This window comes from Mesoplodon mirus (assembly GCF_964341445.2).
Source record: "Mesoplodon mirus genome assembly, chromosome: 6".
NCBI classification, from domain to species: domain Eukaryota; kingdom Metazoa; phylum Chordata; class Mammalia; order Artiodactyla; family Ziphiidae; genus Mesoplodon; species Mesoplodon mirus.
In genome coordinates this window covers 67,876,298-67,893,926 of record NC_138982.1, presented here as the reverse complement: position 1 = coordinate 67,893,926, position 17,629 = coordinate 67,876,298, and the positions used below count along the sequence as shown (strand labels likewise).

The following is a 17,629-nucleotide window of genomic DNA, read 5'->3' as shown; positions in this document are numbered from 1 at the left end:
CCGGGCACCAGGTAGACAAAAAGAAGCAAGTTACTTAGTTGCTGTTCTCAAAAAGTTCACACATATATAGACAAACAGCAAAAGGCTTACAACTTTAAAGGACCTAAGCAAACTATATAAGAGATGTCAAGGGAACAAATCAACTGTACAAAGAATAAGTGCTACAGGAAGCCAAAAAAATAATCAGTGTGGTTTTGAATGATCATGAAGTCTAATAATATATAGTTTGTAATAAAATAATTAGTACAGTTGGTCCTCCACATCCAAGGGTTCTGCATTCTTGGACTCAGCTAATTGATTTAAAAAATACATAAATAAATAAAAACAAAAAACCAGAAAGCTCCATAAGCAGAACTTGAATTTACCCTGTACCAGCAACTATTTACATAGCATTTACATTGTATTTACAACTATTTACACAACATTTATACTGTATTAGGTATTATAAGTAGTCTAGAGATAATTTAAAGTATGTGGGAGGATGTGTGTAGGTTATGTGCAAATACTATGCCATTTTATATAAGGGACTTGAGCATCTGTGGATTTTAGTATCTACAGGGGTCCTGGAACCAAACACCCTTGGAAACAGCAACAACTGTACAGTAAAATTAGAAACTTTTCCCCAAATCAAAAAAAAAGGTATATATTTTTTGTAGCAAAATAATGTTGCTTGCGTAATCAAATTTTGCCTCAGAGGATTTATTTTGTTTGAATTCATTTTTAACTTAAGGCTTTTCAAGATTCTGGGTGAATATTAACAATCCATTAAAAATACATATTTAATAAGTCAGATGCTTTAGATGGCTTTAAAACATTTCTCTGGAGAGCTCTAATACAGATGGCTTTAAAACATTTTACACTTAGCACCCTGTGGTTATTTCACTGACCACCAACCTATTCCCATCAATAAAGTCATTCGCCCTTTTTACACACATTGCACAATATTTGTAGCTCTATTGCAGCATTTTTTTATTGGACTGTGATTCTTTTCAGAAGGCCATGTCTTAGTCATATTTTTATTTGCAATAGTGCTTTACATAAGCAGCATTTGTTAAATTTACCAACTCAGTAACCGTACTTAGCAACTTAAAAAAAAAAAAAGGACTACCTTGACATTCTTTTCTTTCTCATTCAATCTGAGAGCCGACTTTTCCCATCATTCATTTTCTAGGCCCTCTTCAATAAACTACCCCTTTCCTTCATCTAACCACCCACTAGCGCCATCTACTTTTCCTCATATCTTCCTTTTAATTTTATATTTACCTCTGCGTTATTTTTCAATGTAACAAGATGACTTTGAATTCAACTGTGCTATTACGCTCTTTATGATACTAACTTAAAATTAATTTGGATATACTTTTTTTAATGCATTGCTTTAGAAAGAAAATACAAGGGGGAAAAAAATCTCAAAAGAGGAAACTATAAAGATGACATATAGTGAGTGGCCATTATTTACTTTATCCAAATCTGTTTCACTAAATGTTAGCATATTTCCTAGCACAAAATATCCACATACTAAATTGTTGCATGTAATGAATGAATCTATCACCAAAGAGATTAACCAAATAGCTCCTGAACCTGAAATGAAGGGTCTGAAAATTTCTTTTCTTTTCTTTGTATTTTAGAAATTTTATGTATTTTTGATCACCGATATTTCTTATCCTAAAATATCTAATACTGACTTTCTGACAAGTGCTGAAATTATTCTTGCTTCCCATGACCTCACAGAAGACACATACTGGGACAACTAAGGCCAACTCTTTGTATAGATTTGACACTCAATAAATCTTTGGTCTTTGTAGTTTGTCTGATTGTTACAAATTGCTTGACTAGCACCCCCAGAGTAAAGCATAAATATAAAACTACATGCATCAAAAATTTTAAAAAACACAGTTATCCTTTTAACTATTTTGTTTCTTCTTCTCTCCAGCTTTTCTATAACCTTTTAAAAATGCTAGACCAAAACTAGGAAGCAAATAATTTATTTCCAAATATTTGCTAGGGGTGGGGTCAGGAAGAGAATATAATCAATACATTTGATTACATTTATTCATTTTATTGATACTATTCATTGTTTAAACAATGGATGATTTGGGTAAAAAATGGATATTTAAATCCTAGGGTATAAAATTCATCTCTTATTATTAAATTAAAGATAAACTAAAAAGAGGAAAATGTTATAAAAGGGAAAAAGAACAGAGTAAGTAGATTAAAATTACACGAAACACATTTCTTAAAGTTAGAAATGCCTTAAGAAATGTCTATGGAAACATGAGAAGGCTTGAAATAGGGTGCTAGGAAAAAGGTCACATGAGCACTTTTGCAGACTGCTTAATAGCAGAAATGTTTTTGGCAGATGGTTGCAAAAGCCAGAGATCGGTAACCACTAACTTCTGACAGAAAGAAATGAACACATAAATGCTTTTTAAAGTGGGATTTTAAATGTACATATTAACTAATAAGAGAATATGAGGATTACTTTAAGATATCTAATACAATGTATAAAAAAATTCAACTTTCACTAAATATAATTTAAGGACTGTTTACTGGCTTTACAAAAGATTTTATACCAGAATTCCTTTACATAGCAGCTCCCCTAGTGCATTTTAAATCATTCTTTTTTAAATGTAAATCTTGCAATACATTGTCAAAGAAAGAAATATCTCCTCTATAAAGTAGGATACAGCTGCATGAAATATTCAAAAAGAAGTAATAATGTTGAAGAGAGAATTATTGGTGAGACAAAATACTTGGCAAAAGTCTGCTCTATGTATTTCAGGACCTGTCCCCAAATCCCATGGATCTTTTTTGAATGCTACCACTAACACAGAAGATGGAGGGGGTATGACAAAGGGAACACTGGAGAAGTGATGAACAAACTCAAAAGCCGTAACCATTTTTGCCAGCCTTGGGGGAGAAAACTCAAGAGAAGAGAGTTGGTGCCAAGTAGAAGAGGGAACCTCTTAGACAAAGAACTAAATTTTGAAAAAGAATTTTTTAAGTTCTGGGTTAACATCATACAAAATGAAAAAGTCCTAATGATCTGTTATACAATATTGTGCTTACACAAAAATTATATTAAATTATTAAATTATTGAATATTGCACTGTACACTTAAAAATTTATTAAGAGGGTGGGTCTCATATTATATATTTTTTAAACCAGAATAATAATTTTTTATAGTATTTGATTAACAGAGAATACAGCATTGATACATAAAATGATCTCAGATGTTTATCTGGCAAGAAACACCTTGACCGACCACCTTCCAATAGCATCATCCACTTTCTTTTTTTTTGAGCATTTCTTTTTCTTTTTTTTTTTTGCGGTACACGGGCCTCTCACTGCCATGGCCTCTCCCGTTGCGGAACACAGGCTCCGGATGCACAGGCTCAGCAGCCATGGCTCACGGGCCCAGCTGTTCCACGGCATGTGTGATCCTCCCGGACCGGGGCACGAACCCGTGTCCCCTGCATCGGCAGGTGGACTCTCAACCACTGTGCCACCAGGGAAGCCTTCTTCTTCTGTTTTTTTGAACATTTCTGGATTCTGTTTCTTGTCTTACTCTTCTACTTCTTTTCTTTGAACTATCATCCTTTGCCTTCACTTTCACAAGATCCCAGATATTCTTCATCCCAGCCTAAGAGAAAATACTCAACTACCCTGCTTTGGTTCTCTCTTCTTCCTACATCTAGTTGTAGCATGTTATGTTACCTTATTTGTTTGTTTGTTTGTTTTTGTAGTAAACCTAAAAATAAAAGTAAACACTATAGTTTCTCAAGAGTCATAATATATTTTCCCACTTTTAATCTTGCAAATTTATCTTTAAATGATATTTGTCTTACTTCAGACTTTTTTCCCTATCTGAAAGTAGTTTACCTAAAGCCAATGTGAAATAGAGATCCAAACAGCTATTCTTTAGTTAAGTGTACCTAAGTAGTCTTAATAAATCAGGGAAACACTCAGATAACAGAAATTATCAAGACTAACTATATTTACTGTCCATATTCATCAGATACAGGTCAATCTTCATACACTATTGACTTTAAAAAGGAAAATGAAAAGAAAATATATGGTAGACTTCCCTGGTGGCGCAGTGGTTAAGAATCCACCTGCCAATGCAGGGGACACGGGTTCAATCCCTGGTCCAGGAAGATCCCACATACCAGAGAGCAACTAAGCCTGTGCACCACGACTACTGAGCGCCACAGCTACTGAAGCCTGTGTGCCCTAGAGACCAAGCGCCACAACTACTGAGCCCACGCCCTGCAACTACTGAAGCCCGCGTCCCCTTGGGCCCATGTGCCACAACTGCTGAGCCCGCATGCTGCAACTACTGAAGCCTGCGGGCCTAGAGCCCATGCTCTGCAACAAGAGAAGCCACCATGAGAAGCCCGTGGACCACAACGAAGAATAGCCCCCGCTCGCTGCAACTAGAGAAAGCCCGCGTGCAGCAACAAAGACCCAATGCAGCCAAAAATAAGTAAAAAGTAAAAAAAAAAAAAAAAGAAAATATATGGTATGCCACCTTCTATGTAATTTAAAAAAGGTGAAATGAGAAAATATACATGTATCTGTTTCTTTTTGCTAAAAGAAACAAGAAAGGATAAACCTGAACCAAAGGGATTGGTTACATACAGAGAATAAATAAAAACAGGGTGTATGGGATTGGGTAGGTAGGAGTAGTGACATTGCTCTGAGTATATTTTTTTATATAGTTTTGACTTTGTGGAACCATCCATGTAACGTTTTACATATTTAAAAAATAATCAAATCAACAAGGATGGGGAGAGGAGACCTTAAATGGAAAACAAACAGAAATAAATACACTTAACTATATTTTAAATGAATAGCAACAACACTAGTATGGGGGAAATGCCAAGTAACTTTGAACACAAGACTTTGACTCTATATCCTTGACTCTACATCCTCAGTGTAAAGATAAAAACAACAGTAAAATATTAAATTCTATTTTTTTTGCAATCGTATGGATTAGCAATTCTGAAACAACCTGCTGTGTATTGTAGAATTAAACAAGTAAGTAAATATATTGAGAGTAACGGAAGCCAAGCTTCCTTACTGTTTCCAAGTATGGGGAAAAAAGACTAGAATTAACCCTGTGGTGCTGAATTAGAACTGGTGGTATCAGAGTGAACTCATGGTTTTTATCATGGAAAGGAAGGAAGGGAGAAAGGGGAAGGAAGCAAAGGAAGAGAGGGAGGGAGGGAGGAAGAAATTGCTGTAGGTATGTATATTTTAATACACATTTCTATTCGTATTTCTTAGCTCTGTCCTGTGAAAGGACCTTGAAGTAAACACATCCCATTGAAATGAGCATACCTGGCACACTCATCTTGGCTTTTAAATACCATTAAGCACCCAGAAAAGAACAAGTCTCCTTGGAGAAACAGCTGATTTGGAAGCTGGGACTGGGAAAGTACAAAATGAGCCTGGAACATCTTGTGCCAGCAAAGAAGTGCTCAAAATATGATGAGGAAACATACCCCCCAGGTAAAAAGAAAATTCACTTGAGCTGGCTTCACGGGGCTCCAACTGGCCAAACCTGGGACAACTGTAACATCAAAAATTTTAAATGGTAGTAATAGGATGCTCAAGAAATAAAATAAGAATCTATGAGTCTAATCTAAGTAAACAAATAAATAAATGGGCAGGAGACAGAAGGCTCTTCCTTGAAGTAAAATACTAACAAATCAATATAAAAGAAATTATGGAGTTAAAAAAAATCACCATTTGGCAACAATCTTAGTAATAAATGATTCAGCCAACAGTCATCAATAGATGCCAAGACAGTGGGAAGAAACCTGAGGAGGAAGGGAATATTTTTATATAGTCTGAAAGTATCCTTTCAGAAATTATTTATTAAAAGGGAAAAACATTAACTTTACACCAGATTAATTTAGTGAACACAACCTTTCAAAATAATCAGTTAAAGTCACCAATAATGGGTCAAACCAGCATCATGAATCTTCCAATCTGATGCCCTGAGTACTGCTGCTAAAAATGTATAACTGGATTTAATCATGAAGAAACATCAGACAAACATGAATTGAAGGACATTCTGTAAAAATAACGGGCCTGTATTCTTCAAAACAGTGGAGATCATAAAAGACTGAGGGGTTGCTCCAGATTAAAGGAGGCTAGAGAGATATGACAAAAACAATGTGTTATTCTGTACCAGAAAAAAACAAATTTCTATACAAGATATCATTAGGACAATTGTTAAAATTTGAATATAAACTGTAGATTAGATAACAGTATTACATCAATGTTAAATTTCCTGATTTTGATCAACGTATTGTGGTTAAGTAACAGAAAATCCTTATTCTTAGGAAATGCATTGAAGTATTTATGGTTAAAGTGGCATATCTATAAATTACTCTCAAATGTTTCAGAAAAAAGTATATGTGGGGGGGGGGGCAGGGGAGAGAGAGAGAGAGAGAAAGAGAGAAAGAGAGAGCAAAGACCAGCAATGATAAAGTATATGGGACAAAATGTTAACAACTAGTGAATTTGGATAAAGGATATACAGCAGTTATTTGTACAATTCTTGCAACCTTTCTATAAATGTGAAATTATAACAAAATTAAAAGCTTTTTTTAAAGTCAACCCTTCATTTTATCATAAGAGGTAAACTAAATTCTAGCTGTGCTCAGAGTCAATCTTGTAAGTGCTACACACTGTACCAAATACTTTCACACAATATCTCATTTAATCAAGATTCAGAAAACTAAGTTTAAAAATTACATGTAAAAGAATTAGAATCTGATGTGATTGTTTGCCATAACATCCCTTTCCTCTTCTCTTTCCCTTTCCACGATGGCCTAAGGCCTGCCACGCTCAGTCAATCAGTGTCCCAGTCCCTTGACTAAAATGATTCACTCAGTGATGGGCACATGACCCAAGCTTGTCCAGGACCTCTCTGCATGTTGACTGCAAGTGATACTGAGGAAGAAGCACTCTCTCTGCTGACTTTTCTTTTCCTGTAGGGTAAGCCTTGGGCTGCTGGCTGCCATCATGCTCACCTTTTGGGGCGAGTCTATCCAAGAGATGGCAAGAATAGGGGCCTGGGGACTTCCCTGGTGGTCCAGTGGTTAAGAATCTGCCTTTCAATGCAGGGGATGCGGGTTTGATATCTGGTCAGGGAACAAAGTTCCCACATGCTGTGGGGCAACTAAGCCCACACAATGTAGAGCCTGTGCGCCTCAACTAGAGAGCCCACGTGCTGCAACTACTGAGCCTGTGTGCTCTGGAGCCTGCGCGCCACTACTAAAGAGCCTGCACACCACAACGAGAGAGAAGCCCACACACCGCAATGAAAGATCCCACATGCCGCAAGATCCCGCATGCAGCAACAAAGATCCCACGTGCCACAACTAAGACCTAACGCAGCAAACTAAATAAAAAATAAATAAATAAATAAAATCTCAAGGGGTTGTGTATGTGTTATTTAAAAAAAAAGAAAAAGGGGCTTCCCTGGTGGCGCAGTGGTTGAGAGTCCTCCTGCCGATGCAGGGGACACGGGTTCGTGCCCCGGTCCGGGAGGATCCCGCATGCCACGGAGCGGCTGGGCCCATGGGCCATGGCCGCTGGGCCTGCACGTCCGGAGCCTGTGCTCCGCAATGGGAGAGGCCACACCAGTGAGAGGCCCACGTACCGCAAAAAAAAAAAAAAAGAAAAAAAAGAAAAAGAATAGGGGTCTCATGCAGCTGTGCTTAAAGATCTACCCCTGGAGCTAGGTAAACCAGAAAACTCCATCTGTGCATAAGTTAGCCTAGTAAGTTTCTGTTACTTTTGATGAATGTACTCTTAACTGATATAGTAGGTAAAGTGTAATACAGATGAAAAACAGTTCAAGTTATTTCCAAGAAAATTAAAACATTTCCTTAAAAAATAGAAAAATCATGCTTTTTACTCACCAATAATAAAACTATGATCAAATTAATCTCCAGCTCTGTAAGTAGAAATTAACATGTACTAGAATATAAAGACTATATTTGATAGCTTACTAAATGAGTGTGTGTTGTACCATCTATTTTTAGTGTGGTTATGTTATACAGTTAAATTTGACAAAATTAGAAACCAAAACTGATAAAAGTCTAACAATACCCGCGAGCACAGAAAAAGTAAAGCCAGAGGTTCAGATTCAATCCCAGTATATGCCAGTTTAATTCACCTTCTTCTATGACAATAGTTTTATAGCCTATACACAGATGCACTGACTACATAGGAAATGCATAAACAACTCAAAACATGTCATACTAAAATGTTATGTCTTTTAAGTATAAAGATTAGCATAAAACATTTATTTAAAACTTACCATCAGAACTTGTGAGAACAAAGCTTTCTGCTTGAGTTTGTTTCTTTATGCCTAGACTTTTCGGAAACCAGTGAAGATCTATTGGGTAAATATCATCAGGCAGCTTTACTATTTGACTTGTTTCACTAGTTAACAAGTTCCACTTCACTATCTGGTGATCATCACTACATGAATACAGTTCTTCAGCAGTATTCCAGCCCACACAGCTTACTAATTCTTGATGTGTCACCATGTTAAGGAGACATAAAACACACACAAAAGTCTTCAGTCTTAATAAATACAATATTTTGCAGATGCAGATTATAAGAAGAGTATAAAATAGGGTCAAATGTTTCAAGCTTCTAAGCCTATTTTTCATTTTATGACTTCCATATTTTTTCCATATAAGGAAAGGAAAATAAGCATCTATCAAAACAGTTGTAAGAAAAATGGAAAGCAAGATAAGAAACCCAGGTGCCAAAAGAGAAAAAAAGAAAGATTTGACTATGTGAAAAATTTTAAATTGCGTTACAAAGTATTCCATAAACAAGGCAAAAGATACAAAGACATCTAACAGAACAAAAGGAATGAAAGGATCGACTCTAACCCATTGGGGAATAAGTGGGGAGAAAAGGGAACTATGCTTTTTTTATTTACATATATCTGTTTCATTTAAGTTATTAGAATAAGCATGTATTATTTTGATAAAAGTTTTCAAAAATCAAGTGTTAAAATAAGACTGAGGGGACTTCCCTAGTGGCGCAGTGGTTGAGAATCTGCCTCCCAGTGCAGGGGACACAGGTTCGAGCCCTGGTCCGGGAAGATCCCACATGCCGCGGAGCAACTAAGCCCGTGTGCCACAACTACTGAAGCCTGCACACCTAGAGCCTGTGCTCCTCAATGAGAGAAGCCACCACAATGAGAAGCCCGTGCACCGCAATGAAGAGTAGCCCCCGCTCGCCACAACTAGAGAAAGCCTGTGAGCAGCAATGAAGACCCAACACAGCCAAAAATAAATAAATAAGTAAATTTATTTTAAAAAAAAAGAAAAGAAAAAAAGACTGAAATCTAACAGTAAAATACCTGCTTAAATGACACATAATAATTCACCTAGGAAAAAGCCTACAGCTTAATAGCTGAAACTAAAATCCTACCAAATTTCCTGACATTAAATTCAGGAAGTAATTCAGTTACAATTTACTGCACCTACAAGGTAATATGGATAAGATATGAACCCTACTTTAACCTATTTTCTCAGTCTCTGATTTATCAAGTGGATTTCTATAAATTGAGGTGTTCAAGTAGCCCTCACTTCCACCATCAGAACAGGTTGCTTACCCTAGCAGAGTTGTGTATCTAGAGAAGGCACTTCAGTTTGTCATTTCTGAGATGCTTTCTCCTGCTTATATGTGGATTTCTATATTACCACATTATACTGGTTGGGTTGTTTGCTCTTTTGTTGTTATTATATAATAATTTTACTGCCTTCTCTTCTCACCAATGCTTTCTATTGGCTCATCCAAGCAATCAGTAAACTCTAAGGAAAAAGAAAGAGACTATGTGCCAAATTATTCTGGGATGTTCTAATATTTTTTTTAATACTTCAAGATATGATAGATTAAGCAAAATAACCAAAAAGGTAAAAAAGAAATTATGGAAAGTTCTTAAGAGACTGCACAAATAGGTAATAAAGCGGCATTGGAATACTCAGAATTCAAAGTAGAATCTAAACAAAAGGATCTGGATGTCCCGTTAGACCATTACTGAAAAAAATTCTTCCAGTATAATTGCTATAGCTTAAACAATGTTAGGTAAAACCTTTAAAAAGGGAGACTGTCAGGCATAACCTAGAAAGAAAATACACATACACACATGCCCCAAAACAAAAAATATTAAGCTTATCCTCATAAAAACTGATGTAAGTACACATCAGACATATGTGACATGTCTTCAAACTAATAAGTTAACTAAAATTACAGGAGAAATGAGAGGACTGCCAGAATAAGAAAGTCTAAAAAGACTGTTATTCTTCAGCTTGAAAAGGTAAAAGCAGACAATCGACATAGTCAAAATCTAAAAGACTGTAAGCAGCATGAACTCCTGGGGGCACACTTTTTTTTTTTTTTTTTTTTTGCGGTATGTGGGCCTCTCACTGTTGTGGCCTCTCCCATTGCGGAGCACAGGCTCCGGACGCGCAGGCTCAGCGGCCATGGCTCACGGGCCCAGCCGCTCCGCGTCATGTGGGATCTTCCCGGACCGGGGCAACGAACCCGTGTCCCCTGCATCGGCAGGCAGACTCTCAACCACTACGCCACCAGGGAAGTCCTGGGGGCACACTTTTAAAAGAGAATAAAAATGATTTAAGGAGAAATAAAAGGAATTATATCTTCACTCAAATGGTAAAAAAAAGCAGACAAGACAATATTAATTCAAAACGTTTGATCAAATGTCTAAAGCTGTGCTTCTCTATCTCTGAAGGATCCTATTTTTCTTTATTTCAAATTTGTTACAGATCAACATTTTCTAAGATAAAATAAAAATGAATTACTAGAAAAATGATCTTATATTTGGATGTTGTGATTATCAAATTGCTACAAAAATTTCTTCCTTCTTACCTTCAATTTCTGTACTTATCCCTTCACAGACCTGCAATAAAGTCCACAGATGATACTTTTAGAAGCACTGGTCTAAATAACTAAGAATGAAGGTAAAGGAGCCTATCATATCTTCCTGACACAAAACTGGGAGTTCTTGCTGACAAAATATAAGGTCATGCATTTGAGAAATATTTATAATTGCCCCCTTCCCACGTGAAATAATAAAGGTCTAACTGCTCAGATTTCCCCAGCTTACCCTCCACTTTATCGTAAGAAGAAATAGAGCAGAACTCAACGAAAACATACTAGATCATATCAACAGATAAATTATTTGATTTTTAAAAAACTTCTCTTTAAGATTTTATTAGACTAAACAAAAACTGTTTTTTATGTACCTAAGTATAGTAGTACTTAAGTAGAGTAAGAAAAATGTCAATAAAAAATTTAAAGTAAGATTTAGAGCAAATAGTTTGTATTGGAGAATTACCTGCAACACAAGACCTCAAATATTTCAGAAACAATTTAGCAAAACTACCAATAAAGGAATGAAAAAAATCCATTATCCAACTAGACTACAAAAATAGAAAACTTTTAATAATACTATAGTAAGGTGATCACAATAAGGTTTATAAGTATTAAAAGGATATGCTTTGGTTCTTTTAAAAGAGATATTTTCAGTCTCATGTCTCCACCTTCCAGCAAAATTTTAAAATACCACTTGATTGTATTCACTGTAAAAATAAAAGGGGGAAAATATAGAATCTGCATTAAAAACAAACATATATACACAAAAAATTAAAAGTAAACAAAACATCTTAGCACCCCAAGGACACCAAAACACTTTCAATCCTGCTGGCAACAAATACATGAAAAGAGGAAGAAAACTAGTCAGTGTGCTAATTCTGCCAAGTGAGTGATTGGAGGCCTTGGGGTTGGACGCCAGAAGTCCTCTACAACCTGCCTAAAACAGTCCTACAAGTACAGAATGCCACTAAATCTGGCCAGGTAAATAATTTCTAAGGGCTGTCCTGAGACCTAATCAAAAGATTTTTTAAACTGGGAACTGTTCAATGGCAGATCAATGTTGGTCCTGTTGAATTGATACACAATAAAATAAATTCCAAAGGTCTGATCGAGGGCTAAGATACATTTTTTGAGCTTTAGTTATAGAACCTACATGGGAATACTATGACATCATCAACCTAGTGATCCAATCTGAGATTTACATTCTGTTGGAGGTAGATACACTGCCCAACAGTTATGCTTGCCATGGTGGCAAAGTGAAAAATAAGCGAGTTATTCTAAAAAGAGCTAATAAATCTATTATAAAAGCTATATAAAAATCACAATGTAAATGGCAAACAAAAATTTAGAAAAACAAGGGTAACACTCTCTCAAATAACCATGCTATCAAAAGATACTAATCAAGAAAATGCTAAATTGCCTGAATCCAATTTATAGTTGTGGGATTCTTTCTGAGTAATATCACTAGCCTAGAGAAAAAAAATAAATGAAAGTGTAATTAAAGGAAAAAAATCCTCTTCACCAAGTAGAAAATTACTGCTAACTACATCAAAGAAGGTGTGAGTTATAGATAAGAATTCAGTGGGCCTACCTTAGATAATTTCTCATTCTCTCAAATCCAGAAGACTTTTAGATTAGCAAGGTGCTAAATACAGCTTTATCTCAAAGCACCTTTTTCACTTATTGTACTCATAAATTTGTGAGAATGGGGAGAAAATTGTTAAGACCACAGAAAAAAATCTGAAGTTTTCTATCCAGTCAATATGCAGCTAAGGTCAGAAACCTCTCTCCTCCAGTTCATTTAACAAGATTTATGTTCAACTTTTAAAGTATGAATCTGTGTATAGCATCCAGAGCAAGAAAACAATTTCTCCTAGGCACACTTCTAAGGCTCACTTTTCGTCCTTAGGAGTTTTAGCACCTTTCTCAAAACTCCTTCCTTCTTTCTATCAGACGTCCTTCAATTAGAGGGGGGAAAAAGGTAAAAACATGCTGCTTTTTCACAATAATTCAAATTCATCCAGCTTATAAGGATTTTAAAAGAATAAAGGCAGATAACTTATTGATTCTGGAAATAAGAAACAACATAATAGACAAGAAAAAATAATATATATATAGTCTGAATATACAATTACATTCAGAAACTTTAAAGGCATGATGTAGCCTATATCAAAATACCTCAAAGTGCTGAAATCCATAATAATTAGGAATCATTCCTCACCAAAAGAAATCATTACCCCATATAAATAGTAAATGCACTATGTTTTTCATGAGAAAGTAATCTGCAACTATTCAGAAACATGGTGCCAAGGAATCAGAGAAAGAGGAGGCTGGCATCCTAACATTGGGAAGATTCTCTTTTGCTCAGAAAGCTCTTCCCCATACATCCTATTTAGCTGAGGTCATCTGCATGAAGGATATGGGCATTCTGATGTGAGACTGAATAGAGGAATAAAGGAGAAGTAGTATTAGAGGACAGCCAATTCAGGGAAGTGCAGAGCTGCCTGGGGACGCACTGAGGTGTTTTTATCTGCCCCAAAGCATTGGTCATCAAGGATCTGACTAGTCATTGGTAGGTGGGGTGGGAGGGGGAATAAAAGAAAATTCCTAGAGTATTGAAAAATCTATTTTGCAACTTTATATAGGGAGCAGACAGGAGCAACTATGCCTTTGCTACTAAAAATCATTTATAAGTTGTCTTTGGTCCAGCGTGGGTTAACATTCATGGTGCTTAAGAGGAAAAAATATGCCCAGGAAATCCGATCACCAAACTACCAAAATATACTCCTAATCTGGCCACTTCTCAGTACCGCCATCATAAGTCTAAAGCCACCATCATCCTCAATTATTTCAGTAGGTCCAGAACTGATCTTCCTGTTCCTACATTTACCCTTCAAACTCTTCTAAATACAGTAGCTAGTTATGCTTTTAAATCATTAATGATAAGTCAGATCATGAAGTCCAGTATGGCCAATACAGAGTGAGTGAAGGGGATAGCAGGAAACTGGGGAAGAGGAGGGAGGGACACAGATCATATAGAAGTTGGAAAACCACAATAAAAGCTTCATTTTTTTTCTTCTAAATGAACGGAGAAGCCAGTAGAGTGATAATATCTGACTTACATTTTTTAAAGTGTCACTATGGATGACACTATGGATGGTATGACCAAAAAAAAAAAAGGAAAAATGAGCAACACTGGAAGCAGGGAGGCCAGTTAGGATTTCAATGATCCAGAAGAGAAATGAAAGTGGATTGATGAGGAAGGCAGTAGTGGTACAAATAATATGAAGCAGTCATATTCTGAATATATTTTGAAAGAAGATTCCACAGGATTTGTTGATGAATTTAGTTTAAGAGAAAGAGGAGGGCTTCCCTGGTGGCGCAGTGGTTGAGAGTCCGCTTGCCGATGCGGGGTACACGGGTTCGAGCCCTGGTCTGGGGGGACCCCACATGCCGCGGAGCAACTGGCCCCGTGAGCCACAATTACTGAGCCTGCGCGTCTGGAGCCTGTGCTCCGCAACAAGAGAGGCCGCGATAGTGAGAGGCCCGCGCACCGCGATGAGGAGTGACCCCCGCTTGCCGCAACTAGAGAAAGCCCTCGCGCAGAAACGAAGAGCCAACACAGCCATAAATAAATAAATAAATAAATAAATAAATAAATAAATAAATAAAATGTAAAAAAAAAAAGAGAAAGAGGAGTCAAAAATGACTCTAAAGTTTCAACAGGTACAAAGGAGTTGCCATTTACTGAAATGAAGAAAACTAAGGGAGGAACAGGTTGAAAGGGATAATATAAAAATTCTCTTTTGCGTATGCTAAGTTTAAGGTGCCTATTAGATATCCGAATGAAGAATTCAAGGAGAAATTGGATATACGAGTCTGGAGTCAAGCAAGAGGTCAGAGCTGGAGATATCATTGAGATGTCAGTTTGAGGGTTATCAGCACAGAGATCATGTTCAAAGCCATGGGATGAGACTACCCAGCAGAACTTGAAAAGGTAGTAGCTTCAATGGCCTAGAAGTCCTACTGAAGCCTGAAGAATTTTCAGCATTAGGATTCTAGAGGAAGTAAACTAGAGAAAGACAAGTGGAGATATACAATGAGATGCTTAAAACAGATTTTGGGAGAGAGTATAGATATTGGTAATGATGAAGTAGGTTAAGACTGTCAAAGTGGGTGGCCAAGGTCAAGGAACTGAGAGGCCAGGGAATGGAAGAATTGATTTCAGGATGTTAAATTGCTGAGAATAATGACAAGAATAGTGGTGGAGATAGACAGTTACCCAGGTGCTAAAACACTATTCACTGAACGAGGAAAAAAGCAGAGATCTGTAGATGACTACAAAAAGGCAGAGTAGATAACGGTTTGATCTCACAAGACTTATCTCAAAGCGACTAAGGGATTGTAGAGAGGAAAGGGGAAGACAATCAGTTGTGCAGAAACACTAATGAGAAACAAGGCCCTCTGATACATGGGAGTCTGGAAGGCAAAAGAGCCTCCATTTGAAACAGCCAAGAGGAAAGCAGTTTCCTTAGGAAGCAACCAGATTTAAGTTAGACTGTGAAGTTAAAGGGTAAAACTATGAAGTTTTAGAGTAAAGGTTGAGAACACAGATTTGGCCAATGACATACTGTGAGTTCCAAAAGGTAGAGTAGTAGGATTTAAATGGTGAAGAGCTAAGAGTTTGGGACAGATGGTGGGAGATGGTAAAAACAGCCAGCTGTCCTCTTTCATTCATCCCTACTCCTGTGGTAGAAGAATCTGAATTTTTGCTGCATACCTGGCCATCCAGAATAAAGATTACATTTCTCAGCTGCCCTTGAAACTGGGTGTAGCCACATAGGACATTAACAATTCTTAAACCCAACGGGGATATTACAACACCATCAACCTTGTGGCCCAATCTGGAACTTATATCTTGAGGCAGGTAGATAACTCTACCCAACAGTATTGGTTACCCACAGTGGTAATATGAAAAGTAAATGAGTTACCTCTTATAAAATCCACATTACTACCTCTTATAAAAGTTATATAAATCAGCATTATTGGCAAATGAAAACTTGGAAAATAAGAGTAGCCCTCTCCCTGCCATGCCATCAAGACCATATATAATGCAGCAACAAGATAGAAGGAACTAAGATTCTTGACCTTGTAGAGAGTCCTATCAGTCCTATTTAGCCTTTTAAGGGATAGTAAATAAACTTTTATCATGTTTAAGTTACTGTCATCAACAGCTAAACCTAATAATGAACTAATGCAGGGAATTAAGGGCCTTGAATGTAGAGACGGAGGTAAACAGGGTTGTAAGATACGATGGAATAGTCCCAATCATCGAATAAAGGAAGGTGTATAATCAATTTAAATTGTAGCCTTCTTCCTGAACTGTTCTCTTAGGTGGTTTGTAGTGTTGATGAAGAGTTTTATGACAGGAAAGGGCAATCTTGCTAGGACCACATGTAACTCTGTGGGAATTCCTTTTCAATCCTGCTAATAAGGTTGTTAGGATTTACTTTAATAGACAGTTTAGGGAGGGAAAGGAATTGCAGAGTTATAGAGGGAATAAATATTCCCGACCTTTTCTCCTAATTTCCCTAACCTTAAACTGTGCACTCATCCTTGTACCTCTGCTGTATCTATACTCACTGCCATGGAGATCTCACCCAGTTTCATGGCTTAATATAAGTTTAAATTTATTGACTACCTAGTGACAACTCCCAATTTCATATCTCCAGTTCAGACCTCTGCACTGAATCCCAGACTTTTATAGCTAACTGATTATTTGATGACTCTATTTGAATGTGTGACATCTCAAACTTAAGATCCAAATCAAACCCCTGATCTTTCCTCCAACTTTGCTCCTCCCACAGCCTTACCCATCTCAGTAAATGGAAATTCCATCCTTCCAGTTGCACAGGCCAAAAACCTTGGAATCATCACTGACTCTTCTCTCACATTCCAAATCCAACTCGTAAAAAACAAAACCTGTATGATCTATCTTCAAAATACCTGATTTTCATGACCCCCACTACTATGGATCCAGTCCAAGGTGCCATCACCTGTTAACCTGAACTATGATAGCCTCCTAGTTGACCTCCTAACCCCTCACAATCTATGCTCACCAAAGCAGCCAAAGGGAAATTTAAAATAGGTCATGGTGCTTCTCCACTCAAAACTCTCCAATGGCTTCCTGTCTCACTCAGAGTTAAAACAAAGGTGTTTTTTTGTTTTGTTTTGTTTTGTTTTGGCTGCATTGGGTCTTCGTTGCCACGCACAGGTTTTCTCTAGTTGCAGCAAGCAGGGGCTACTCTTCATTGCGGTTTCCAGGCTTCTCATTGCAGTGGCTTCTCTTGTTGCAAAGCACGGGCTCTAGGCACGCAGGCTTCAGTAATTGTGGCACACGGGCTCAGTTGTTGTGGCTGGCAGGCTCTAGAGTGCAGGCTCAGTAGTTGTGGCGCATGGGCTTAGTTGCTCCACGGCATGTGGGATCTTCCCAGACCAGGGCTTGAACCCATGTCCCCTGCATTGGCAGGCGGATTCTTAACCATTGCACCACCAGGGAAGCCCCTGAAACAAAGCTCTTGCAATGGTGTTCAAAGCCTTTATTGATCTGGACTCCTATTGTGATGGTTAATCTTATGTGTCAGCTTGGCTGCAAGATGGTGCCGTTATTTGGTCAAACACAAGACTAAAC

The 17,629-nt window shown here is 37.3% G+C and overlaps 1 protein-coding gene across 2 annotated transcripts in view; it reads right to left on the bottom strand.

Moving 5' to 3' along the window:
* IFT80 (intraflagellar transport 80) overlaps window positions 1–17,629 on the bottom strand; it is a 109,500-nt gene that overhangs the window by 84,890 nt on the left and 6,981 nt on the right. Inside the window, exons 2-3 of one of the 2 annotated variants that reach the window (XM_082625351.1) lie at window positions 11,563–11,645; window positions 8,339–8,561 (exon numbers count right to left, since the gene is read on the bottom strand). The exons of the other annotated variant lie outside the window; for it this stretch is intronic. Of the exons in view, the coding sequence (XP_082481477.1) occupies window positions 8,339–8,561; window positions 11,563–11,598 (259 nt within the window). The 5' untranslated portion in view covers window positions 11,599–11,645. The remainder of the gene's footprint in view (window positions 1–8,338; window positions 8,562–11,562; window positions 11,646–17,629) is intronic. 2 annotated transcript variants of the gene reach the window in all.